The following is a 27,007-nucleotide window of genomic DNA, read 5'->3' on the forward strand; positions in this document are numbered from 1 at the left end:
TTCCACAGGTCCCAAGTGGAATAATCGTCATTTTTAATGAACACTATTTGAAAGAGTCATTTTATACATACTAATGCACTGAATTTAAAATATTTTTTTATTTATTTATAAGGTAATAAACGTGTAATACAACTACTGTAATACCTATTTACAATGAACACATTACTGAACTGAAATGGTGCAGAAGTTAGATTGTACTTACACACACACACACACACACACACACACACACACATATTTACAATGAAATATATATATACACAAATCAGTTGGTTTTACTGAGAAATTTATCAGTGGAGTAGAAGGAGTTGGCCACCAATAAATCCTTTAGGCATCTCTCAAACTGAATTTTATTGGTTGTTAAGCTTTTTATGGCTGCTGGCAGATTATTGAAAATGTGTGTTCTGAATAATGCACACCTTTTTGTACAAGACTAAGTGACTTTAAATCCTTGTGAAGATTATTCTTATTTCTAGTACTGATTCCATGAATTGAGCTGTTGGTTTGAAAAAGTGATCTATTTTTAATGACAAATTTCACTAAGGGATAAATATATTGGGAAGCAGTAGTTAGTATCCCTAGTTCCCTAAACAGGCTTCTGCAGGATGTTCCTGAGTTCACACCGCATATAACTCTTATTGCACGTTTTTGTGCCAGGAAAACTTTAGCTTGGCTTGATGAATTACCCCAAAAAATAATCGCATATGACATTATGGAATGAAAGTAAGCCTAGTATGCCAGCTTTTTCATTTTTATATCCCCTATGTCTGACACAATTCGCATTGCAAATAGAGATTTGTTTAGACGCTTCAGCAGTTCTGTGGTGTGTTCCTCCCAGTTGAATTTATTATCAAGCTGTAATCCCAAGAATTTAACACTGTCCACTTCTTCTATCTGCTTGTCATCGTATGTTAGGCATATACTCGTGGGACACCCCTTACGAGTTCTGAACTGCATGTAGTGTGTTTTTTTCAAAGTTTAGTGACAAAGAATTGAGTATGAAGCAGTGATTAAAGTCCGCAAATATTTTATTAGCTGATCTTTCCTAGACTACACTTGATTTGCTATTTATTGCAATGTTTGTATCATCAGCAAACAAAACTAACTTGGCATCTGGTAATGTTACTGATGAAAGGTCATCGATATATACAAGAAAAAGTAAGGGCCCCAAAATGGAACCTTGTGGGACCCCACATGTAATTAGTTCCCAGTTTGATGATGCCTGATAGCTTGATACATGTCTCTTTCCTAATAACACCCTTTGTTTCCTGCCAGAGATATAAGATTTGAACCATTTTGCAGCATTTACTGTTACACTATAATATTGAATGGCAGGTGGGGTGCAAACAAGACATTCTCACTTCACTTATGCCAAAGGCCGACTACCCCTAGACCACACGACCTTACTGTAGTGCGATTATTGTCATCGATCGGATTACAGTCCACAGTCTGTCGTACTACCAATCCTATTCTATTACATAAATGTGCAACATGCATCTCAGTACCCCTTAACAAACGAGCAGGCAATAAAAGAACACGGACGATTTTCTTCCCCATCATTTGCTAATCCCACCTTGTGATGCATCTCTAATGACTTCGTCATCGACAGGGCCTTAAACTCTCCTTCTTTTCGTCTATTTTGTGAAACTAACAATATCTTTGGGTCTCTTATAGTTTCCGCATCTCCGGCTCACTTGCCGTGGTTACCACTGCTAATAGTTTCAACTTTTACATTGGTTTGCTTGCCAGAGCCGTACCATTCAGTTCGAGCATCTTCATTTCTCGCCTATCTATCTTTCTTCGGTACCAGCAGCAGCCTTTCCGCGACTGTTCGGATCAGTTAGGGCTTACTGCCACTGATTTTGTAAAATACACAGATCAATGATCTTAAGTAGAACCCGCAGAACTAGAAAAATGATGTAGTGCAACATCAGTTGAGGCCAGATGCTGCCGGAATAGATTATTAGCATAACTGGAAGAAGAATTAACACCAAGACATTTTGGACTGCCCCAAGCTGAGATTCTCAGTATAATTTTGAGAGTTAAGTGACTTGTGGAAATGATGTAAGATTGGTTAACAGCCTCTCCTGAGAACTCTATAATTGAAAATATTACTTCTTTAAGGCTAATGATAACAGTAACAAATTATTTTGGTAGGAACATGCAAAGATTTTCGACACTATTACAGAAATTTACCGAGATTGGTGCTGTTCAATCCGTTGATATCTTTTACAACTGTTCGTGTGATAAAATTGGCAAAAGGAATATCATAAAATTCGCTGTTAGCCATTAGAATTACACCACCTGGAGTGAAAGCAAATAAAGAAATTTGACTGTGATGTCTTTGGTGGAGGATACTATTAACCAAGATAACATTTTCCACCGGTCAGTTGTCTTCCAAATGTGCTCTTTAATATCTGACGTCATGTTGCAGTGAGCAAAAACCCACCAAAATGCAAACGTTTGTAACTTCACCACGTGGTATGTACGAGCAGAACTCGTTTAATCACTTAAAGTTCCAATCATTCCTTCTTCGTGTGAACTGTGTCTTACCTGTTGTTGACGTACTCTTCATCATCAGCCAACTGACAGCCTACAGCCTGAGCCAAATATTACAGTCTTCATTATACCCATCCATGTCGCTCTTGAATGTTTTCTAATATCATCTATTCATTTTACACCATCTGATCAAAAGTACCTGGAGACACATTAGTTGATATTAATATGGGTGTGTTCATCCTTCGCCTTCATGAGTGCTTGAACTCTACTGGGGACACTTTCAATGTGGTGTCTGAATGTTTGTGAATGAATGACAGCCCGTTCTTCCTCAAGAGCCGAAACCATTGGACGCCGGGGTCTTGAGCGAAGTCTACGCTCTAACCCATCTCTAAGGTGTTCCTATGGCTCATGGCAGTGCTCTGGGCATCCATACCATCGCAGGGTTGTTATCGTCCGTAAACCATCGCCTTATACATGTTGCTTTATGTCTGGCTGCAGTATCATGCATACGTAAACACTCGTCGTCTCCGAACTGTTATACTGCGCACAATAATGTAAAATGTGTTCACATCCTTCCGCATTCAGCGCTTTGTTAAGCGCAAAATCACGAAAAACACTCCATATCGTAACACAACCTTCTCCGTAGTTCGCTTTTGACACTAAACATGATAGGAGGTAACGTTCTCCAGGGATTCGCCATACCCAAATCCCTCCATCGGATTACCACAGGGTATAGCGTGCTTCAGCACTCCAAATGACTCGCTAGACCCATCCAACGTCCACTGGCGTCGCTCTTTACACAAACTCACGCCTCACTTAGCAATCACTACAGAAATGTGTGTCCTATGAGGAACTGCTCGATCACGGTACGTCATTCTTTTTAGCTTCCTACGCAAACTCATTATGCTAACCGGACTGCTGGTAGCGCTTTGCAACTGACGAGTGGTTTGTTTCTCTGATTTAATGCGATTTTTTACAAACACGCCCGCGATTCTCGAAGATCCCTATCCGTCAGTACATGAGGGCTGCCTAGTCGTAGTTTAGCTGTGCTTGTTCCTTCTCGTTTGCATCTCACAGTCACATCACTAACAGTTGACCTTAATAAATTCAGATGAGTTAAAATGTCCGTCATGGATTTATCACTCACTTGACTTCTAATGACTGGTCCACGTTCGAAGTCACTCTGCTGTCCTAACGGACGCATCCTGCTCTTACTACTTTTCTACTGACAACACAACACACCACGTCACCTTGTATACTGCCGAGTCTGCCTGTCGTCGTACCTAGTGGTCAATTCAGCATTACGTAGGGGCTTCCACAGACTTACACTACTGGCCATTAAAATTGCTACACCAAGTAGAAATGCAGATGATAAACGGGTATTCATTGAACAAATATATTATACTAGAACTGACATGTGACTAAATTTTCACGCAGTTTGGGTGCATAGATCCTGAGGAATCAGTACCCACAACAACCACCTCTGGCCGTACTAACGGCCTTGATACGCCTGGGCATTGAGTCAAACAGAGCTTGAATGGCGTGTACAGTTACAGCTGCCCATGCAGCTTCAACACGATACCACAGTTCATCAAGAGTAGTGACAGGCGTATTGTGACGAGCTAGTTGCTCGGCCACCATTGACCAGGAAGTTTTCAATTGGTGAGAGATCTGGAGAATGTGCTGGCCAGGGCAGCAGTTGAATATTTTCTGTATCTAGAAAGGCTCGTACAGGACCTGCAACATGCGGTCGTGCATTATCGTGCTGAAATGTAGGGTTTCGCAGGGCTCAAATGAAGAGTAGAGCCACGGGTCGTATCACATCTGAAATGTAACGTGCACTGTTCAAAGTGCCGTCAATACGAGCAAGAGGTGACCGAGACGTGTAACCAATGGCATCCCATACCATCACGCTGGGTGATACGCCAGTATGGCGATGACGAATACACGTTTACAACGTGCGTTCACCGCGATGTCGCCAAACACGGATGTGACCATCATGATGCTGTAAACAGAACCTGCACTCATCCGAAAAAATGACGTTTTGCCATTCGTGCACCCAGATTCATCGTTGAGTATACCATCGCAGGCGCTCCTGTCTGTGATGCAGCGTCTAGGGTAACCGCAGCCATGGTCTCCGAGCTGATGGCCCATGCTGCAGCAAACATCGCCGAACTGTTCGTGCAGATGGTTGTTGTCTTGCAAACATCCCTATCTGTTGACTCAGGGATCGAGTCGTGGCTGCACGATCCGATACAGTCATGCAGATAAGATGCCTGTCATCTCGACTGGTAGTGATACGAGACCGTTGGGATCCAGCACGGCGTTCCGTATTACCCTCCTGAACCCACCGATTCCATATTCTGCTAACAGTCATTGGATCTCGACCAACGGGAGCACCAATGTCGCGATACGATAAACCGCAATCGCGATAGGCTACAATTCGACCTTTATCAAAGTCGGAAACGTGATGGTACGCATTTCTTCTCCTTACACGAGGCATCACAACAACGTTTCACCAGGCAACGCCGGTCAACTGCTGTTTGTGTATGAGAAATCGATTGGAAACTTTCCTCATGTCAGCACGTTGTAGGTGTCGCCACCGGCGCCAGCCTTGTGTGAATGCTCTGAAAAACTAATCATTTGCATATCACAGCATCTTCTTCCTGTCGGTTAAATTTTGGGTCTGTAGCACGTCATCTTCGTGTTGTAGCAATTTTATTGGCCAGTAGTGTAGCATCAGGTAGTGAACACACGTTCATCTTCTTCATATTTTCTTATCTCTTGGAATCCAGTGAAGGACTTCCTTGAATCATCAACTATGCATTCACCTGAATAAACCACCTTATTAGTGTCTCGTTTATGCCACTTTATGGGACATAGTTTTACTTCAGTACAAAGTTACATTCACTTTTACAGCTGTGCGTGTCCTTACAAATGCATAGGTTACCCATTCCATAGTGACATCAAGACACGCGGACCAGAGTACGGGGAAGTTTAAGTCGATATGAGACTATGTCGTTGAACTAAGGCAGATCGTAGAAACACCCGCACAAAATTGGCGGCAATACGCGTAACTTAAAATGTTAATAATTAGTAAATAATGAATTACGAAGTCAAGCTGATGTTTCACATCTGGTACATTATTTGAAAAGAACTTTCGGAAGTAAACGAATGACTGGAATTACCGTGACGAACGTTCGAGGAAATGTGCTTTCTGCGGGCAAGTGTGAAGAGTTGGACGTAGTCGGCGCTCGATGAAATTAAGACGTTATCTGTTATCGAATGAACAGGTAATGATTTTGTATTTAAAAGTGATTAAAAATGTTAAAAGTGCCCAAGGGAACGTTTGATGTGACACGAACTGAAATTCAGAAAGAAAAGACAATGATATAAGATACAACAGATAAGGTGCTCGCTACTGTGATTAACCAACGCGATCGTTCTATCGACTTACCGAGTTTTACTGGCTTTCGTCTGCTTTGACTTTAACATATTGCTACATGTAACTGGTTTTCTTATTCAATACTAATGAGCATATAAAGAAGATGGTTACTGTTTTCTTAAATCAAAAGACTGTGAATGTTCCTTTAGCGATAATAACAGCAATCCTCAAAAACACGCACATATTCACTGTTGAAACCAGCTATGTTAGAAGTTTCGATCTGCGAAGAGGAATTCCTATGGCACAACGAGATATCCTAAGGAAACATAAAGTAAGCAGGCGTCTCTTAGAACAAACAGCGACCAACCGAGTGAGGACCATTAGGGTTTACTCCTGAAATTTATCCAACGTAGCTCTCCATCTGGAACTTCGCACAGGGAAGATCTTCAGGAGTTAAACAGATGCAGTAATGTGTTGCGGCAGGGAACATTACTTTCACAAATAAGACAAGAACTGTTTCATTTTCGTTGCAGTCACAATTATGTTTTCGAATCCAGTTTGTTCGCTAGTTAATTTGTTTTTTCTGTCTCTTTCTCAATAATTCTCACCAAGCGTCTCACCGTTATTTGCCGTGTAACCATCATATTTTGGATTACTTTTATATTTAAAACCCACGTCTCCGTGGCCTAGATACAATCGATAAGGAATACTGATGGCAACCATCGAGAAACATCACGTGTTTCTACTCGTAGATGCACTGTCCTTCTGGTACAATATTCTCCCGTGCTATGATTGGTTTTCAGCTCTGCTTTAAACATTTCTTTATTAAACTCTTTTATTCCTTGCTACAGTCTGCATTAGAACCAAGCATCAAAATAGGAAAATCTCATTCGTAAAAATACTGATTGTTCATACATGGTCCATCAAAAGTATTTCTTATTTCCTTATTTAAAAAAGAAAGAATACTTGTCATAGCAACATATCTTAATCACTTCCGATTTTCGGATGGGACTATCCTCTATGTACGTTTTAAAAAACAGGGAGAAATATTCAAAATTAAGATAAATACATCGAATACATATGACATAACTTTTACGTCTCCTTACACATACCAGTACTTCAGTTTCTCTGTGTTTTCTTTTTATAGCGCCATCCAAATGAAGCCGGTAATCAACGCTGATGATTCTGATGTGGAACGAGGTGTACGAGATACGGACACAGGAGTGTCGTTCAAAAAAGAGCATTCTTTGGTGAAAAGACTTGGATCAGCAGTCTTTTACGGCACTACATCATTTTTATTAATGGTCTGTAATAAAATTTCTGTGTCGGATGTAAAAATAGCGATATTGCTTTAATTTTCGGTGCTTTATGTTTTTGTGTCACTGAATTTTGAAACCAAAGTGTCATGCACGCCGTGTTTGCTTCTGTATCGTAAGAACGTCACTCAATATTTTCTACGGAGACTACTTATTTTCACAATCAGAAACTTGATTTTCACACTTTTGATATATCAGTAACGGACTATCTTTATAGTTGTAATTATGATTTATTTCTTTTCTGTTGTCCGACATGCTGCAATTGAAACTCAATAGTGATTACAATTCTCTCGTAAGTCATTTGTATTTTAGCGCCATACACCGCCGTTATGCACTAAGCTATAGATGAGAGGTTCGTCTAAGTCACATCCAAAAGCGTTTATTGCAATAGTACCCGCAACCACCTCATGCTGTGTGGTGATTTCTACTTCATTCGCCACATTCGTTTCCGTCCTTTTCTGTCTGTGGTGTGAACTACTGTCGTAGGACCCCGTATGATATCGACTTCCACTGATTTACACATCATAATATAGCGTAGCTGATTTCGATTATAATAAAGCACATTGAAACATTATATAAAATATGCCTCGTAGTGGTATCTGTCGACCAACGGCAGCGATCAAAATTTGTTCAACTTTGTTAACTGTAAATGAGACTCACTTATTGAGATCGAAAACGGTCGCAAGCTGGAAGTACACTATCCTTTATTTAGCATTACGTATATAACAACTTCGTTATGTTGACAATCGCTGTCTGTACTTCATTTAAACATTAGGAAGATGTCCAAAGCTACAAATATTTACTACTGTACTATGTTCAGAGATATCATTCAAAGTCAGTCGTCTTTTAATGAACTACTAAATGAAGGAGCCCTTAATTCATTTATTTCTTGGATTTACATTCTCGTTTTACAAGTTTCATATCAGTAAAGAGGCATAAGTATTGAAACAGTACTGTTCTGGTATTACCATTTTTGTTTTGCGACACCCAAGTTATAGACAATGTGTAGGTTACGATTTCTTGTTGGCACGAATATACATTATGTGATCAAAAGTATCCGGACACACCCAGAAACTTACGTTTTTCATATTAGGTGCATTGTGCTGCCACCTACTGCCACGTACTCCATATCTCGAACTGAGTAGTCATTAGACATCGTGAGAGAACAGAATGGAGTGCTCCGCGGAACTCACGGACTTCGAACGTGGTCAGGTGATTGGGTGCCACTTGTGTCATATGTCTGTACGCGATATTTCCACATTCCTAAACATCCCCAGGTCCACTGTTTCCGACGTGATAGTGAAGTGGAAACGTCAAGGGACACCTACAGCACAAAATCGTACAGGCCGACCTCGTCTGTTGACTGACAGAGACCGCCAACAGGTGAAGAGGGTCGTAATGTATAATAGGCAGACATCTATCCAGACCGTCACACAGGAATTCCAAACTGCATCTGTGAGAAAACTTGGATTTCATGGTCGAGCGGCTGCTCATAAGCCACACATCACGCCGGTAAATGCCAAACAACGCCTCGCTTGGTCTAAGAAGCGCAAACATTGGACGATTGAACAGTGGAAAAACGATGTGTGGAGTGACGAATCACGGTACACAATGTGGCGATCCGGTGAGGATGTGGGTATGGCAAATGCACGATGAACGTCATCTGCCAGCGTTTGTAGTGCCAACAGTAAAATTCGAGGCGGTTTTTCATGTAGGGTGCTTCCACCCCTTGTTGTTTGACGTGGCACTATCACAGTACAGGCGTAAATTGATGTTATAAGCACCTTCTTGCTTCCCACTGTTCAAGACCGATGGCGATTGCATTTTTCAACACGATCGAACACCGGTTCATAATGCACGGCCTGTGGCGGAGTGTTTACACGAAAATAACATCCCTGTAATGGACTGGTCTGCACAGAGTCTTGACCTGAATCCCATAGAACACCTTTGGGATGTTTTGGAACGCCGACTTCGTGCCAGGGTTAACTGACTGACATCGATACCTCTCCTAAGTGCAGCACTCCATGAAGAATGGGCTGCCATTCCCCAAGAAACCTTCCGGCACGTGACTGAACGTACTGCAAGAGCGGAAGCTGCAATCAAGGCTAAGGGTGGGCCAACACCATATTGATTTCCAGCATTACCGATGGAGGGCGCCACGAACTTGTAAGTCATTTTCAGCCAGGTGTCCGGATACTTTTGAACACTTAGTGAATGAATACTAGTTTTGCGCGCGCTGCTTCTCTCGAGTCTGCGTATTAATTAAAACAAAAATACTTTCATAAACATACGTTAGGCCTACTGAACAATAAATGCACTAAACAGCAATTCTGACAAAGCCAGTTTGTTATGGAGACAGTTAAACAGCTTTTTTAATTTAATTCACAAACTGAAACACCTTCCAAACTTTTCACGCTAATTAAAGCCATAGAAGCATGGTCTTTTCCGAACGTACTTCTTCTCAAAAAGGGATTGTGATAGCTAGGATCGGAGGTTTTTCTTAATCCTGCCTTTTGAGTTCTTGTGGTGATGTTTGCATAGAAACTTTCACTCACCAAATATATTTCTTTATTTCTAACCGAGAAGTCAAATACCGGTTTTCCTAGATTTAGCTCAAAAGTATTTTAATATAACGAAATATTTTCATTAAAATCGCTATATGCTATTTCACTTCCTTGGGGGTTGAATTTCCAAAACCTCGGGAACATGTATTTTATTTTAATTTCTAACTGAGAATTGAAACATAAATTTTCATAAATTTAAGTTCAAAAATGTAATATAACAAAATATTATAGCAAAAATTTTCAACCCATATTTCAACCCTTAAGACCTGAATTTCCAAAAACACTGAACGGTATTTTTTAATTTCTAGCCGAGGAGTCAAATACCAATTTTAATAGCTCTAGCTTTAAAAATTCTTATTTGTTCTTTAACAATGATTTATTTTTAAAAAATTACACCCACTATTACACGCCCTTAGTCTTTGAACTTCCAAAAATGCTTAAATACATATTGTTCTATTTCTGGCCGAGAAACCAAATAGTTTCGTAGATGTAGCTTCAAAATAGCCTTAATAGCAACATTTTTCAATAAACCTTTCATCTCCTGTTTCACCCTATCAGGGGTGGAATTTCGAAAAACCTCTTCCCAAAGGTTTCCTACAGTATAAGATCAGCAACCTCTCCAAATTTCAAGTTTCTATCCTTAGCGGTTTGGTCTGGGCGATGATGGATCAATGAATCGATCAGGACATTTCATTTGGTACACGGTCCAGTCACATTAATGTGACAACCCGTCAAAAGCCTGAACACCCACCTTTTGCAGCGCCGTTCAGGTGTACCACCCTCAAGTGGGCTGTACATCTCAAGAGGAGGAGTACTTTGAGGAAGAACCACAAAAGCAGTTGAATGACAAAAATAATGGGTAATAGTCGTGGGAGACTTTAATGCACATGTAGGGAGTGAAAGATAAGGGTATGAAAATGTGCTGGGAGCAGAAGCATGGGGAAGTAGAAATGAAGAAGACAGAGATTACCGGAATTCTGCAAGAAAAACAGTTTAGTGGCAGGAAACTTATGGTTTCGGAAGAAAGAGAACTATAAAAGAACGTGGTTCAGCAGTAATCTAGCGGAGAAGTCTTTGGTGGATTACACACTCTATGATTGGGAAGCAAGGGACCTTTAACGGATATAAAGGTACTACCTTCTGAGGCATTAGATAGTGAGCACCAGCTACCAGTGATCAGCATGAGAATCATGAAGGAATGGAAGAAGACGGAGATCCCCATTAGCGTATGGAAACTGTAGGGAACGGAAGTCAAGAAAGAACATCAGGAGATTATACTTGGAAGGTTACCAAAGGATGAACCAAAAACAGGAGAAGAGGAATGGGGACAGTTTAAAAGTGCTATGGTAGAACCTACAGTAGCTATATGCGGAAGGACAAGAGGTAGAAAACAGTGGAAGAGGACACGATGGTGGAATGAAAGAGTCATTGAGGTAGTGAGGCCTTCAGACTATGGTTCCGAGAAAGGACCGAAATCAAGAGAGGTGTATAAGAGGAAGAAAGAGGCAAATGAGATAGTGGCTTAGGAGAGAAGAAACTGACTGGAAGAATGGACAAAGCTGATGGAGGAAAATAGCAGAGGCAGTAAGAAATTACTATATGGAATGGTCAAAAGTAACAGGAGATGTTTGAGAGAAGAAACAACAATGATAGATAGAAAGGGAGATGAGATTAATAATAAAGAGACACTGAAGATAGTGTGGGAGGAGTACTTCAAGCATTTGCATCCGAACGGAATTGGAGACGAGGGTAATAGACTAAAGGAGGTAGAAGTTAACTCTGGAGTGAAAACGACTTGACACAGAAAAAAGTGAAACTGTCAAGGGGCTGTATCGTGTGCTGAGGGTGGTGTCGAATGAGAAGAAGACTCTAGAAGATTTGAAGTGGGCTCTAATTGTTCATATAGTCAAGAAATGGAGTAGGAAAAATTGTAGAAATTTCAGGGGGGTCACACTGATACCACTCTATTAAAGTATATGAAAAGATCCTGGAGAACAGAATCCGAACAAGGGTTGAGGACAGTTTGAGAGAGGAACAGCATGGCTTCGAACCTGGGAGGTCAACTTTTGACCTCATATTTGCAGTGAGGCAGCTCCAGGAGCACCATTATGTATTTGGGTAAGACCTCACGATGGCCGTTCTCGATAAAGGGTACTTAATAGTGTTTGTAGAAGAAAAGTCTGTGTGAAACTGGGAAGTGAAAGGACGGATTGTTTTCAGCAAAAAAAAAACAAAATCAAGATGAAAGCAATGATGTTCGCAGAGGACTTGAAGATCTGGGAAAACAGAGAGGATGAGATTTAGGAACAGCTGAATGTTTGGGAACAGACTGTGAGACAGTATGTGAAGAAATTTAATGCAAACAAATTTGAGATCCTGATTACAACTAGAAAGCAAGATAGACAACTAGCGGAATAAGGATTGGAGGTGACAACAGAAGAAGGTGGAAAGTGTCAAGTGTTTGGGAAGTGTGACAGAGGAAAATGGAAGAAATGAGAAAGAGATCAGTGAACGTGGCAGAAGGGCAGAAGGATTCCTGCGAAGTGTTAAGAGCCAGGTTTGGAACAAAGATGTTCTAAAAACAGCAAAAAAGTGAAATGTAGAAGTTACTATATCCCAATATCGACGTATGCTTCTGAAACACGGGTAGTGAAGAAAAGAAATGTAAGCAGATTACAGTCATGTGAAATGAAGTTCCTCAGAAGTAGGATATGAATAACAAGTGGAGACAGGATGAGCAATGAACTGTAAGGGAAATCGTGAAAGGGGAATGTTTGCTGAGCAGGATAGAAACATCAAGGCTAAGATGGTGTCGGCACTCGAAGAGAATGGAAAACAAAAGGATTTGCAAGGAGATACACGAAATGGAGGTGTGAAGGAAATGACCAAGAGAAATATCAAGGTATAGAAGGCTGAAAGGCGTAGAGGAGCGTGTTAAGGAAAGAGGCGACGACTGGTCCAGAGTGAACACAAAAAGATACTGGAAGAACAGGACTAGATGACGAGTCTAGTGTTCCAAACAGATCCAACCTCGGGCTGGAAACTGTTCAAAATGATAATGATGGCGTGCAGGTAGAGAGTCAATGAGGTTCTGGAAGATACCGACAGGGATGTGGAGCCATGCAGACTCCAGTGCTGTGGCCAGCTGCGCAAGGTTTCTCAGTTGAGAAATATGCAGGGCACATACAGCCCAGTCGATATTGTCCAACAGATTCTCGATTGGGTTTTAAGCCTGGACAGTTCAGTGGCCTGGTGAGTACAGTGAACTCATCATGGTGCCATGCACGTCCACTGCGAGCTTTGTGACACGTTGCATTGTCCTACCTAGATGCAGTCATGCCATGGAAAGGAAAAAAAGTTGCGTGAATGGGTGGACGTGGTACCCAAGGATAGATGCGTACTTTTTTGATCCATTGTGCCTTCCAGAATGACAAGATCACCCAGGGAACGCCCACAAAAACGTTCCCCAGACCATAACGCTCCCACCACCGGCCTGGACTCTTATGACGATTATCACAGGGCCAAACTTGCCAACATCCATCTGTCCGAGGGAGCATAAAACGTGAGTGATCTGAAATGACCTCCTGTCGTAACTCAGTGGATGTCCAATTGAGTCACTGGCGTGCATATTCCGACCTTCTTCCTTGATGAATAGCAGTCAGCATTGGTGCATGAACCAGGCACCTGCTACGGGGCCCATACGAAGCAACGTTTACTGAACGGTCGTTGAAGAGAAATTGTTGGTAACCCCGCTGATTCACCGGGGTGGTCAGCTGTTTAAGTATATTCCGCCGTACACATTTCCACAGCCGTCGTTGGCCTTCATTATCTATGGCTCGTCGTGCATCACAGTTGCCTCGGCACCTCTTTTAATACACATATCAAAACAAATTTTTACATCACCCCGGTTCCCAGAACTCCGTGAGATAGACGTTTACTGTGGATATTGTATAACAGACACAATCCCTTTGACTGTTCAAAGATTTCACTAAACCCACGCAAAGACGTAAACAACCATGTATGAGAAGCGGCTATTAGACGCAGGAGGTCCGACAGCAGTTCAGTTCCAGTCATTCAACCAGGAAGGAGGTACACGGCTCGTGTTGTCTGTAGTTCAACCATGCCTAGACTGTCAATACAGCGTTTCGATCGCGTCCGCATTGCTACTTTGTGCCAGGAAGGGCTCTTAACAAGGGAAGTGTCCAGGCGTCTCGGAGTGAACCAAAGCGATGTTGTTCGGACATGGAGGAGATACAGAGAGACAGGAACTGTCGATGACATGCCTCGTTCAGGCCGCCAAAGGGCTACTACCGCAGTGGATGACCGATAACTATTGATTATGGCTCGGAGGAACCCTGACAGCAACGCCACCATCTTGAATAACGCTTTTCGTGCAGTCACAGGACGTCGTGTTACGACTCAAGCTGTGCGCAATAGGCTGCAGGATGCGCAACTTCACTCCCGACGTCCATGGCGAGGTCCATCTTTGCAACCACGACACCATGCAGCGCGGTGAAGATGGGCCCAGTAACATGCCGAATGGATCGCTCAGGATTGTCATCACGTTCTCTTCACCGATGAGTGTCGCATATGCCTTCAACCAGACAATCGTCGGAGACGTGTTTGGAGGCAATCTGGTCAGGCTGAACCCTTAGACACACTGTCCAGCAAGTGCAGCAAGGTGGAGGTTCCCTGCTGTTTTGGGGTGGCATTATGTGGGGCCGACGTACACCGCTGGTGATCAGAGAAGGCGCCGTAACGGCTGTATGATACGTGAATGCCATTCCCCGACCAATAGTACAACCATATCAGCAGCATATTGGCGAGGCATTCGCCTTCATGGTCGACAATTCGCGCTCCCGTCGTGCACATCTTGTGAATGACTTTCTTCAGGATAACGGCAGCTCTCTAGAGTGGCCAGCATGTTTTCCAGACATGAACTCTATCGAACATGCCTGGAATAGATTGAAAATGGCTGTTTATGGACGATGTGACCCATCAACCACTCTGAGGGATCTACGTCGAATCGCCATTGAGGAGTGGGACAATCTGGACCAACAGTGCCTTGATGAACTTGTGGATAGTATTCGACGACAAATACAGGCATAAATCAGTGCAAGAGGACGTGCTACTGCGTATTCGAGGTACCGGTGTGCACAGCAATCTGGACCACCACCTCTGCAGATCTCGCTGTGTGGTGGTACAACATGCAATGTGTGGTTTTCATGAGCAATAAAAAGGGCGGAGATGATGTTTATGTTGATCTCTATTCCAATTTTCTGTACAGGTTCCGGAAGTCTCGGAACCGAAATGATGCAAAACTTTTTTTGATGTGTGTAATTCCATTTCGCCATGCACGGTATACTTTAACCATGGTGGCACGCGAACAGTTTATAAACTTAGCCACTTCTGAAATGCTTCCACCCTTGACCCGAAAGCCAAAGACCATGCACCTCCGGGCTTCAGATTAATCGCTCCGTTTCCGCATTACTACTGCACTGTTTCCCGCCTCCCGCTGATACGCTTTATATACCGTCCACTGCTAGTGCTGCAACCTTCCGTCTGTGAGTGGTTACTGCACGCTGACGTCGGACGTAGGAGTTGGTCACATTAATGTGATTGGACCATGTATGTAGAGATTATAATACACGTTACCTCACGAGGCTTAGTTTAAGGAGTGGGAAATGGTTCAAATGGTTCGAATGGCTCTGAGCACTATGGGACTTAACTTCTAAGGTCATCAGTCCCTTGAACTTAGAACTACTTAAACCTAACTAACCTAAGGACATCACACTCATCCTTGCCCGAGGCAGGATTCGAACCTGCGACCGTAGCGGTCACGCGGTTCCAGACTGTAGCGCCTTTAACCGCTTGGCCACACCGGCCGGCTGAGTGGGAAATGGTGCATGAATCAGCTATTATTATTTCTGGTTTATTTGTAGGGAGTTGTGTCGTCAGTGTGTGTAGAATGCTTCAAGCTACCATTGTCCTTAGGGTGCTCGGTCAACAATCACCCCACTGGGATCTGACCAGCCCATTTCCCAATCTGGAAGTTGCTCAGATACCTGTACTGCTCTAGAACGCAGATGATATCGCCATAGAGCACCCAAAACACACACACTACTATATATCTGTAAACTTGTGCAGGGTTGTGGACCATACCCTATGTTATTCAATCTGTACATTGTCCAAAATATGGAGGAAAGCAAGGAGAAATTTGGAAAGGAAATTAAAATTAAGGAGAAGAAATAAAATTTGGCTGTTGGCTGATGACATTGTAATTCTGTCGGGACGGCAAAAGATTGGAATGGAACGGACAGTGCCTTGAAAAGAGGTTATAAGACAAGCACCAACAAAAGGAAAACAAGACTAAGCCGAATTAAATCTGGCGGTGCCGAAGAATTAGATTAGGAAATGCAACACTAGTACTAGCAGATGAGTTATTATTTGGACAGCAAAATACTGATAATGTCCGAAATAGAAAGAATATAAAACAGGGTGGCAATAGCAAGAAAACAATTCTGAAGAAGAATTTGTTATCATCCAATATAACTTCATGTAGCTTTAAGAAGTCTTCACTTTATGCATTTGTTTGGCATGCAGCTTGGCACAGAAATGAAACATGGACGATAAGCAGTTCAGGTAAGAAGAGAAAATAACATTTTTAAATGTGGTGCTGCAGAAGAAGATTGTATGGGTAGATCGAACATCTAATGAGAAGGTACTGAATCGAATTGAAAAAAAAAATTAATGGCACAACTTGATTAATAGAAGGGATCGGTTGGTAGAACATATACTGAGATATCAACGAAGAATCAGTTTGGTGATGAAAGGAAGTGTGGAGCGCAGAACTGAGGAGGAGACCTAGACAAAAATGCAGTAAGCAGATTCAAAGGGATGAAGGTTTCAGACTTATTCGGAGATGAAGGGACTTGCACAGGATACGCAACGTGGAAAGCTGTATCAAACCAGACTTCGGATTGAAGACCACAACAATAGTCTTTGTAAGTTGGAGCTACCGAATAACGATCCGCTTGGGTCCCGTCGAATCGCAAGAAATTTTTGTAGCCTAACGCCGCAGATAACGACTAGGTATCCAGGATAGCTTCTGTGAAGTTTGGGAACAAGGGGAGAAATAGTGGTGGAAGTATAGCTGTGAGGGCAAGTCGTGACTTGTGTTCGTGTAGCTCAGGGGGCAAAAGCATTAGTGGTGAAAGGCAAGGTTCCGCTTCTACTCCCGGATCGACACAGACTTTTGATCTGCAAGGAAGTTTAAAAACAGTGCACATTCCGCTGCAGAGTGAAGGTTAATTCTGAAAGCTTTTCAAAGTTTAGTAACAATGAAATGGTTAGATACCATTCATTCGCATTTATGAACTTTTTATTAACAGGGAAAGTAATTGCCCTAAGATGGGTCCAGCCGGCCGCTGTGGACGAGCGGTTCTAGGCGCTTCAGTCCGGAACTGCTCTGCTGCTACGGTCGCAGGTTCGAATCCTGCCTCGGGCATGGATGTGTGTGATGTCCTTAGGTTAGTTAGGTTTAAGTAGTTCTAAGTCTAGGGGACTGATGACCTCAGATGTTAAGTCCCATAGTGCTTAGACCCATTTTTTTAAGATGGGTCCTTTTGCAGCACCATTCGAGACTTCCCGGAGGTACAATAGGCCCCCATTCCGGTCACCGTGAGGGAACTACTCAGGAGACGTCTCATCAGGAAAAACAAAACTGGCGTTCTGCTAGTCGGAATGTAAAATGTTAGAGCCCTTAATCGGCCAGGTAATCTAGAAAATTTAAGGAGAGAAATAGTGAGGCTGATGTTATATATAGTGAGAATTAGTGAAGCTCGGTCGAAGGGGAAACAGGATTTCTGGTAAGGTGTGTAGACGGTTATAAATACAAGAACAAATATGGGTAATACAGAAGTGGGTAGGTTAATGAATGAGAAAACAGGAATGCAGGTAAGCTACTGTGAACAGCATAGTGAACGCATTATCAAAGCGAAGACAGACACGAAGCCTACTCCTACCAAAGTAGTAGAAGTTTATATGCCAACTAGCTCCGCAAATGATGAAGAGAATGAAAAAAATGTATGATGAGATAAAAGAAAAAACTCAGAAAGTTAATGGAGATGAAGATTTATTTACGCTGGAGGAATGAAATTCGATAGTAGGAAAAGGAAGAGAAGAAATAATGGTAGGTGAACATGGATTGGGGGAAAGAAATGAAAGAGAAAGCTGTATGGTAGAATTTTGCACAGAGCGTAATTAATCATCGCTAACACTTGGTTTAAATATCATGGAAGACGACTGTATACGTGAAAGAGACTTGGAGACATTGGTATATTTCATATTGATTATGTAGTGGTAAGAGCGAGATTTCTGGAGCAGGTTTTAAACTGTAAGACATTTCCAGGGGCTGATGTGGACTCTGATCACAATTTATTGGTTACGAACTGTACTTTAAAACTGAAGAAAACGCAAAATGATAGAAAATTGGGACCAGGGACCTAGATAAATCGAAAACACCAGAAATTATTGAGAGTTTCAAAGGGAGCATTACCCGACGTTTGACTGAAGCGCGGGAAGGGAATACAGTAGAAGAGGAATAGGTGGCTTTGAGAGTTGAAATAGTGAGGAAAGCAAAAGATCAAATACGTAAAAGAACAAAGCATAGTAGATATCCCTGGATATCACAGGAGATACTGAATTTAACTGATGGAAGGAAAAAATATAAAAATGCAACTGAAGGGATTACAGACGTCTAAAAAATGATATTGACAGAAAGTGCAAAACGGCTAAACAGGACTGGCTAGAGGACAAATGTAAAGATGTACAAGCATGTACAACGGGCATTGAAAAAGAAACGAGCCAGCGGCTGTGAAATGAAAACCGATAATCGTAACGCCTTTGTCTACGGAAGAAGGTGTGGTCCCTGGGAAAGCTACACAAGATAAACGTTGATAGTGTCTTAGATATCCATTTTCAACTGGAGTCAATTAGATCATTAAAAGCAATCGATGTCAGCCTTCTGAATACAGACATTTTGTTGCTGTGGGGAAATGACATTCCCCTGACAGCAGGCCCTTTCTCAAAATTTCAGAGTTGTGTATGCAGTGCTTCACAAAATAGCATCTTCTAAATTTTAGAGGCATTTAACGAGCTTAGATTAGTTTTGTGTAAACAACGAACATTTTGTGGTTATAATTGTGCCAAACAAAATAAGTAGTCCCTTTTTGTATTAGAGTTATAAATACCCACAGATGTTGCCAGTCTGCAGTTGGGAATAACATATAATAAAAAACCGATATTTTGCGAAAAGAAAACAGCGCAGTGTTAAAAAATTTCTCTCAATTTGGGACCAATTTACTTGATTTTAAATTTATATGTAGTGCAATGCACTGTTGTCTAAAGGGGTTAATTACATACGTAATGTTAACTGAAAAAAGTCTGTGCCATATGGCAAAGACTTTTTAAGGATAATATATACGCAGAATTTGTTTCTTAAATATGTCCAATTAACAATGGTAATGAAGTGAAACTTCAAAACTCATTATCTCAAAAGAACTCTCTTTCATCACAAATATTTAACCTGTCCTAATTCACTCAAATTTGGAGACAAAAATCTATTTCTTTTACAAATTGTTCAGAATTTAATGCTGAACCTAAAAATTACAGTAGCTCAGAATCCAAAAATTTCGACAAGCGGTCCCTTTTCGTTTTCCGTCTCACAAATTCTTACGGGAGGAGATTTAGAAAATCTGAGTTAAACAACTATCACTTAAAACTGTGTGCCCGACCGAGACTCGAACTCGGGACCTTTGCCGTTCGCGGGCAAGTCCTCTACCACTTTTTTTTTTTTTTTTTTTTTTTTTTTGTAATGAAATGGGAGCTACAACAAAATTCTAAGATCTTACGATCCGCTATTTTAACCAAGAGAGCAGGTCGCACAGTTACGCAGCAAACAGAAAGAAAGCTATATTGGTAAACATAATGCATAAGATATAAGTTGATGAAAATAATCTGCCTTTTGCACACAGGAGTGTGGAAGGTGGGAAAAAATTTGTGTACACTGCCAAATTCCTATAAAGTGAGCGCGCCCACAACTTTTTCAGGGCATCGTCAATTAGCTGCCCATCTTTTAATGTCCGCGGTTGAATTCTGTCACTCAGTTTGCCATTCCTAGTAGCATCTAGCACTATATTTTGCAATCTTACACGTCAACCTGTCCATTACAGTCAATTCCCTGTCGGGAGCTGTTGAAACTATGTTGTGTGCGCTTACCTGGATCAGCCCCTTTGTTTAGCGCCGGCGCCTCGTTCTTTTTTTTTTAGCGCCTTAGGCCACTTTTTTTTTTCGCGGGCAAGTGCTCTAGCATTTTTTTTTAAATCAAATGTCAGGCTTACCACCTTTGCTGACATACATTTTGTGGTACTATCGCATAAATAGTGTCTACAAAGTCCCTATGTTGACAAATAGTGGCTAATGAGAAAATTAATTATTTAAGGAAATGAATAAAACAGAAAATGCCCAAATGAAAGACATGAAGACATTGCGGATAGTACAAATACAAAAGAAACATGCTCCTGTAGCAATGAAATGAAATTCGTGTCGGGGGCGACATCTGCTCACGACCCGACGTTCGATAAAGCAAGAGAGCCATCTATCGACTCGTTCTCCAGACGTTGGTGTAAGACTGGGTCGTCTTCTCGAAATTAACTAAGGGTCCGTAAGTGTGATCGATGTCTATCTCGGCTTCTTCGTCTATCTCATCTCTCACCCGTCACACCCCATCTGGCCGGCGGGTCGGTAAATGTAAGTCGCAAGTAATTAGCGAAGTCTTGCCTATATTTCTTATGCTGTTGCAGCTTCGTGTGTCCATCCAGGAGAAAATGCCAAAAATCAATTTTGTCCTTGTCCGATTCGTTATATACGTAGCCCACCACCATTCCCCGCACCCATGTCACCGCATTGGTTTTTTGGACCGGGAAATAAGATTCTTGGGGGAAAAAAAGTGTGTCTGATGAAATTGTGTGAGGGGCGGAGCGTAACAGGAACGCCAATATCTGTTGTGCCAAGTGCCACACTGGAGCCGTCCCACTACATACTAAACGATGTTCATCAGTGTCCACTGTTGCGCAGCCTAAATATAGTGGAGTGTCTGCCAAATGAATCGCGTGCCGCCGTTGATTCGTTGCGTACTTCCTATTTATCACCACATACCATGTTGAGCGTACCGACGTTGGGAGGTAAACGTTCCGTATAACGCGCCATATCTGTCGCCAGTTCTTGTCTGGGTACTTCTTTTCCAGGGTATTCCTGGGGCACCGGCGCAGTAAGAGTTGGTATACGTCTCGCGTCGTCGGTAGTCGTGTTGTTGGGAAGGAATCTCTGACATAGCTAAGCTCCAAAAAAAAAGACTTGAAATGTGACAGCTTCGGTGAAATATGGCCCACATTGACTGGGGGCAGCATTGAAGTGGGCGCTAGTACATCGGCCAACGCACCCGAGATATTGCGAAATTGACCGCGCCACTGTCGGAAAATCGTACTTACGAATAACGCCCGTGCCTTTTCATACACGTTCACTAGACCAAGTCCACCCTCTCCAGGTGGTAGCGTAATCGTTGTGTATCGGATCTTAAACAGGTGTCCCACACTCACGTAGGTTCCGAAAGTTGCTTGTATCCGTGATGCCATTGTGCGCGTTAAAGGCAGGACATGCGCTACGTGAGTGAGTCTCGGTGCTAGGTATACGTTAACATAGGTCACCCTCTGAATCATATCCAACGCTCTTAATTTCTGTAACAGCACCATTGTCCGCATCAGCTTCAATATGCGTCGGTAGTTATCCGCTACTGTCCGCTGCATATCCGTGTGGAACGTAATACCTAGGCATTTGATAGTCTTAACTAAGATGAGCGGGCCTTCCTCCACCGGTTGTAATCCTCGACCGACGTTCATGCAGCGTGATTTTTGTAGATTAAGCACGCTTCCTGCCGCCATCCCATATCGCTGTATCCATGCCAACGCCGTACGTACTTCTTCGCCTGTCCGTGCCACCAGCATCACATCGTCAGCATAAGCGCGGCAATGAAAGGTCAGTTGTGGCAACGGCACTCCCTCCAACCGTCTTCGGAGACCATATAGACAGGGTTCCAAAGCCATTGCATACAAAAATATCGAAAGGGGGCAACCTTGACGAACTGACCTTGAAATAACAATGTAGTCAGTGCCCCGCCCATTCACCGAGGCCTTTGATCGTACGCCGTGTAACAGTCGCATGATCACTAGGATGAAGGCCTGCGGGATTCCCAATCTGCCCATCACCGCATGCAAAAAGGTATGATCCACTCTGTCGAACGCATGATCGAAGTCAATAGCGACGAGTGCCCCACGCACTCGGCATGCCGCTGCTAATGCGATGATATCTCGGTAGTCACCGAGCGCCGTATGTACGTTACTCTTACCGCCGAGGCAAGTTTGATCTCTGAGGAGTCTATCAGAAAGTGAAGACCGCAGGCGAGCCCCAAGAATGCGCGCGAAAATCTTATAGTCGCAGTTCAAGAGAGTGAGTGGTCTATAATCTCCTGGATTTCTGCCACCGCGTGGTTTGGGTATTGGGATGATGATACCCTCCGTGAATTCGACAGGTATCTCAGTCTGCGGTAACAGGAGTTCGTTGTACATCTGAATCCAGGTCCGTCCCATGAGGTATGCAAAGGCGCGGTAAAATTCAATTGGGAAGCCGTCCTGTCCTGGGGACTTGTTCGGTGCCCCCCTGGCAATTGCGTCTGTCAGCTCGTCCTCTGTTATCGCTGTGATGAAAGTCTCTGCATCCAGTGGTGGTCCTCTATCTGGCATTTCCGAGATGACATCATGTAGTGTCTCGTGGTTCACATGTACAGGTCCATATAACTGGCGGAAATAGTCGGTAAACACATGTGCAATATCACGCTGGTGCACAACTTGCTGGCCAGTTTCAGAGATTAGTTCCCTGATCAATGTCCTGCGTCGTCGTTGGCATTCACGTACCACGTGGTGCATGGAGGGGGTTTCGGCAGCAACTGTGTCCGCCAATCTCGCCCGGACCATTATAGCTTCCATTCTTAGTCTCGTCAGCTGTAATAACTTGGCTTTTATCCTGCGCATGGCCGTGTGCCTTTCCGGCGATGGTTGTTGGGTCATCAGCTCCGTCAGGGCTGTAAAATAAAAATCAGCCGTCGTGCGGTTCCACTGCGATTTGTCCTGCCCGTATCGTATCAACGTTCTCCGTAACGTTGGTTTTGCGCATTTAATCCACCACTGGAGAACCGAGGTGTAGGCTCGTTGGCGGCGAACGCAGGTCTCCCAGGCCGCCTCTATCGACCGGTGACATTCAGTGTCACGTAGAAGTGCACAATACATTTTCCAGTGACCTTTACTCCGCCATATCTTCTGACGCGTTAGTGAAATCGTACAAACGTACGCCATATGATCCGTAAAAGCCGCTGGCCAGATTTCGGCATCCAGTATCGCTGTCCGTAGTGCTCGTGTCACATACACCCTATCAAGTCTACTCGTCGAGTGTCCCGTGACAAACGTATAACCCGGTCTGTCACCATGCTGCAGTTCCCAGGTATCCAGAAGCGCCATTTCGGTAATCAACGCACGCAGTTCCATGCATGGCACATAATGAGGTACTTGGTCCTTTTTGTCGACGACACAATTAAAGTCGCCGCCCACTATATAGTTATCAAAGCGTCCAGCGAACAACGGTGCTATCTCTTCGGTGTAAAAAGTCGCCCTTTCTCTTCGTTTTGTGGAGCCAGATGGTGCGTATAAATTGATGAAACGAACGCCGTCGACAGTGATCGCTATGCCACGTGCCGAAGGGAGAGACCTGACGTCCTCCACTCCTATTCCTTCCCTGGTGAGAATCGCTACGCCGCATCCACTTTCATCGTGCACTGAATAATGTGCCTCGTAACCGTAGAACTCTGGCGGCGATGTGAAACGCACTTCTTGTAGGAGTATAATGTCCACGTCCGCAGCGCGTAACATATCTTTCAGCATTTGAATTTTAAGCGGTGTCCGTATGCCATTAATGTTTATCGTGGCAATGCGGTACGCCTGGCTTGTGTTCATCAGTTGTAGGGCGGTGTCATTAAGCGGCCATCTGCACCCCCGGCGCTCCTCAACACACTAAGTTGGTCAACATTTCCCGACCCCTCCCGGCCTTTGGCCAGGACTATCCTCAATCGTCGCGTTCGTATTTTCATCCTGTTCCTGTTGGTCCATTTCTTGCGCCCAATCCCCCAGCATATTTCCGGAATAGGTCGAAGGATGGGAGGTAACGTTGTCATCGCTCTGATTTTGGACAGTTGTCATCTCCACTTCCGTCTTCCGGTCACCAGAAGGAGAGTTCAAGTTATCATCACTGTGGAGTTCCTGCATCGTCATCTCGGTATCTGTTGAATCCACTGGTCTCAGGTCGATACTGTCGTTGTCGTCCACTGTCCCCTCGGGACTATGGCTATCGTCAGCAGAAGTCAGTCGACGCTTCTTTCTTCTCTTCGGCGAACGCTGTTTCCGTTGCCTTGCTTCCGCATCGGCTGTCTGGGTTGCGTATCCTCCGTCTTGGACCTGGCCTATCACGCTCTCGGTGGAAGCACTGGCAGCCACCACGGATGAGCCTGGAGCGGCCGTCAGCTGCATCTCTTGTGTGGTGTCCTGTGTCTGTTGTGGTGGAACCGATGGTCGGAGTTCCAGTCCGTTGGTGTCCATGTTCTCTATAGGGGGCAGCTGCTGGTGCCCATCGGAAATCTCCCTCACGTCGCCTCTCAGGGCTTCCACAAAGGTCAACGGTAAGACAGTCGTCTGTTGTGGCGCCTGAACGTCATCCCGTGGAGTTTGCACTAAACGTCGCTGGAGGCATTCCGAGCGGACGTGACCTTCTTTCCCGCACCCCGAGCAAGTGCGAGGTTGCCCATCATAGATTATAATCGCTCGACAACCTCCTATGTACAAATAAGAGGGGACGTGCTTGCGCAGTTCTATCCGTATTTGTCTCACCCCATTTAAAACGGGATACGTGGTAAAACTCGTCCATTTTTCGGCCACATGGGATAGAACTGTACCGTATGGTCGAAAGGCGTCGGTGACAAGTTCAGACGGGACCTCAAACGGAAGTTCGAAGACTCGTATAGTGCGGATCCCCATTCCCGCGTGATCGACTGTAACCGCACCAACATTCCCGTCGGCATGACAGAAACGATACCCGTTCGGTGATAATTGTAGAAGTCTGTCGCAAGCAGCCTCGTCAACAAGCTTGACATAGACGACGCTTGAAACGAGCGATAAATTGATTCCCACGATTTCCTGTGGATCGATTTTTACCTGTTCTCTGAAGAAACGTTCAATCTCGTGTGCCTTTGGTCGTGTATAGTCGTTCGCAAAACTGAACTTCAAAGTCGTTTTTCTGTACGAGTGTGCCATCTCGTTCTAGACTCACAACACCGCACACGCGAAGCTGCTCCGGCGTAAACAAACAGGCGCGCGCACCACAGTGCGGCCGGCTGGCAACACGGTCCGCACTGTGTCACTGCCGAAGGCAGACTGAGCACTCCTGAAAGAGTGCTAGTTCTGCAAGTTTCGCAGGAGAGCTTCTGTAAAGTTTGGAAGGTAGGAGACGAGATACTGGCAGAAATAAAGCTGTGAGGAACGGGCGTGAGTCGTGCTTCGGTAGCTCAGGTAGTAGAGCACTTGCCCGCGAAAGGCAAAGGTCCCGAGATCGAGTCTCGGTCGGGCACACAGTTTTAATCTGCCAGGAAGTATCATATCAGCGCACACTCCGCTGCAGAGTGAAAATCTCATTCTGGAAACATTCCCCAGGCTGTGGCTAAGCCATGTCTCCGCAGTATCCTTTCTTTGAGGAGTGCTAGTTCTGCAAGTTTCGCAGGACGGCTTCTGTAAAGTTTGGAAGGTAGGAGCCGAGATACTGGCAGAAGTAAAGCTGTGAGGACCGGGCGTGAGTCGTGCTTCGGTAGCTCAGGTGGTAGAGCACTTGCCCGCGAAAGGCAAAGGTCCCGAGTTCGAGTCTCGGTCGGGCACACAGTTTTAATCTGCCAGGAAGTTTCATATCAGCGCACACTCCGCTGCAGAGTGAAAATCTCATTCTGGAAACATCCCCCAGGCTGTGGCTAAGCCATGTCTCCGCAGTATCCTTTCTTTGAGGAGTGCTAGTTCTGCAAGTTTCGCAGGAGAGCTTCTGTAAAGTTTGGAACGTAGGAGACGAGATACTGGTAGAAGTAAAGCTGTGAGGACCGGGCGTGAGTCGTGCTTCGGTAGATCAGGTGGTAGAGCACTTGCCCGCGAAAGGCAAAGGTCCCGAGTTCGAGTCTCGGTCGGGCACACTGTTTTAATCTGCCAGGAAGTTTCATATCAGCGCACACTCCGCTGCAGAGTGAAAATCTCATTCTGGAAACTATCACTTAGCTTTTTAAAACTGTTAAACAGAGAACTAGAATTTCTAAGTGATGTATGAATTAATTACAGTTTTTTGAAGATGTCCTGTACACAGTTATTACTGTAAAGAGTTTGTTGTGAAATTCTGCTTCTGTTGTACACGCTGCTATATGCTGCTCTCAGCGAAGTTTATTAATATACATGTTCTAAATTACATTTTTTTACAAATATGGCTATTCCTCCTTTCTCCATAACCCATCTATAGGAGTAAGATGCTAACCCAAAAATATTTAACATGCCACTGTCTATACCTGTTTCCATGTTACTGTAAGTATAGTGACGTTATTCGGCAATTGCTGTGTTAATTTTGGAAGACATTAAACAAACGCAACGAGCATTACATTAACAAGTCACAGAGGGATCCGACTTTGTTATATAACGTCTTGAAGAGACAAAGGGAGAGGAAGAGAAAGAAAGAAAGAAAGACAGACAGACAGAGAGAGAGTCAGAAGCAAAACATTGTCCACATGTGGTGCAGACCGTAGCGTTGACATTGATCAGAGGAGAAACAGATAACGTTTGTGTTGTGGACAGAGTTTGGTGATCCCTGCTTTCACTCCAATCGGCAAGTCGCTTGCAGTCTGGAACCTGGCTTGGCGACTGTCCATGTTGTTGTTGTGGTCTTCAGTCCTGAGACTGGTTTGATGCAGCTCTCCATGCTACTCTATCCTGTGCAAGCTTCTTCATCTCCCAGTACCTACTGCAACCTACATCCTTCTGAATCTGCTTAGTGTATTCATCTCT

The 27,007-nt window shown here is 43.7% G+C and overlaps 1 protein-coding gene across 1 annotated transcript in view; it reads left to right on the forward strand.

Annotated features, from left to right (window-relative positions):
• Positions 1-27,007, forward strand: part of LOC126234550 (UDP-sugar transporter UST74c) — a 93,465-nt gene that overhangs the window by 17,957 nt on the left and 48,501 nt on the right. The window contains exon 2 of the mRNA XM_049943252.1: positions 7,032-7,188. Within this exon, the coding sequence (XP_049799209.1) occupies positions 7,042-7,188 (147 nt within the window). The 5' untranslated portion in view covers positions 7,032-7,041. The remainder of the gene's footprint in view (positions 1-7,031; positions 7,189-27,007) is intronic.

Source organism: Schistocerca nitens, chromosome 2 (assembly GCF_023898315.1).
Source record: "Schistocerca nitens isolate TAMUIC-IGC-003100 chromosome 2, iqSchNite1.1, whole genome shotgun sequence".
NCBI lineage: Eukaryota > Metazoa > Arthropoda > Insecta > Orthoptera > Acrididae > Schistocerca > Schistocerca nitens.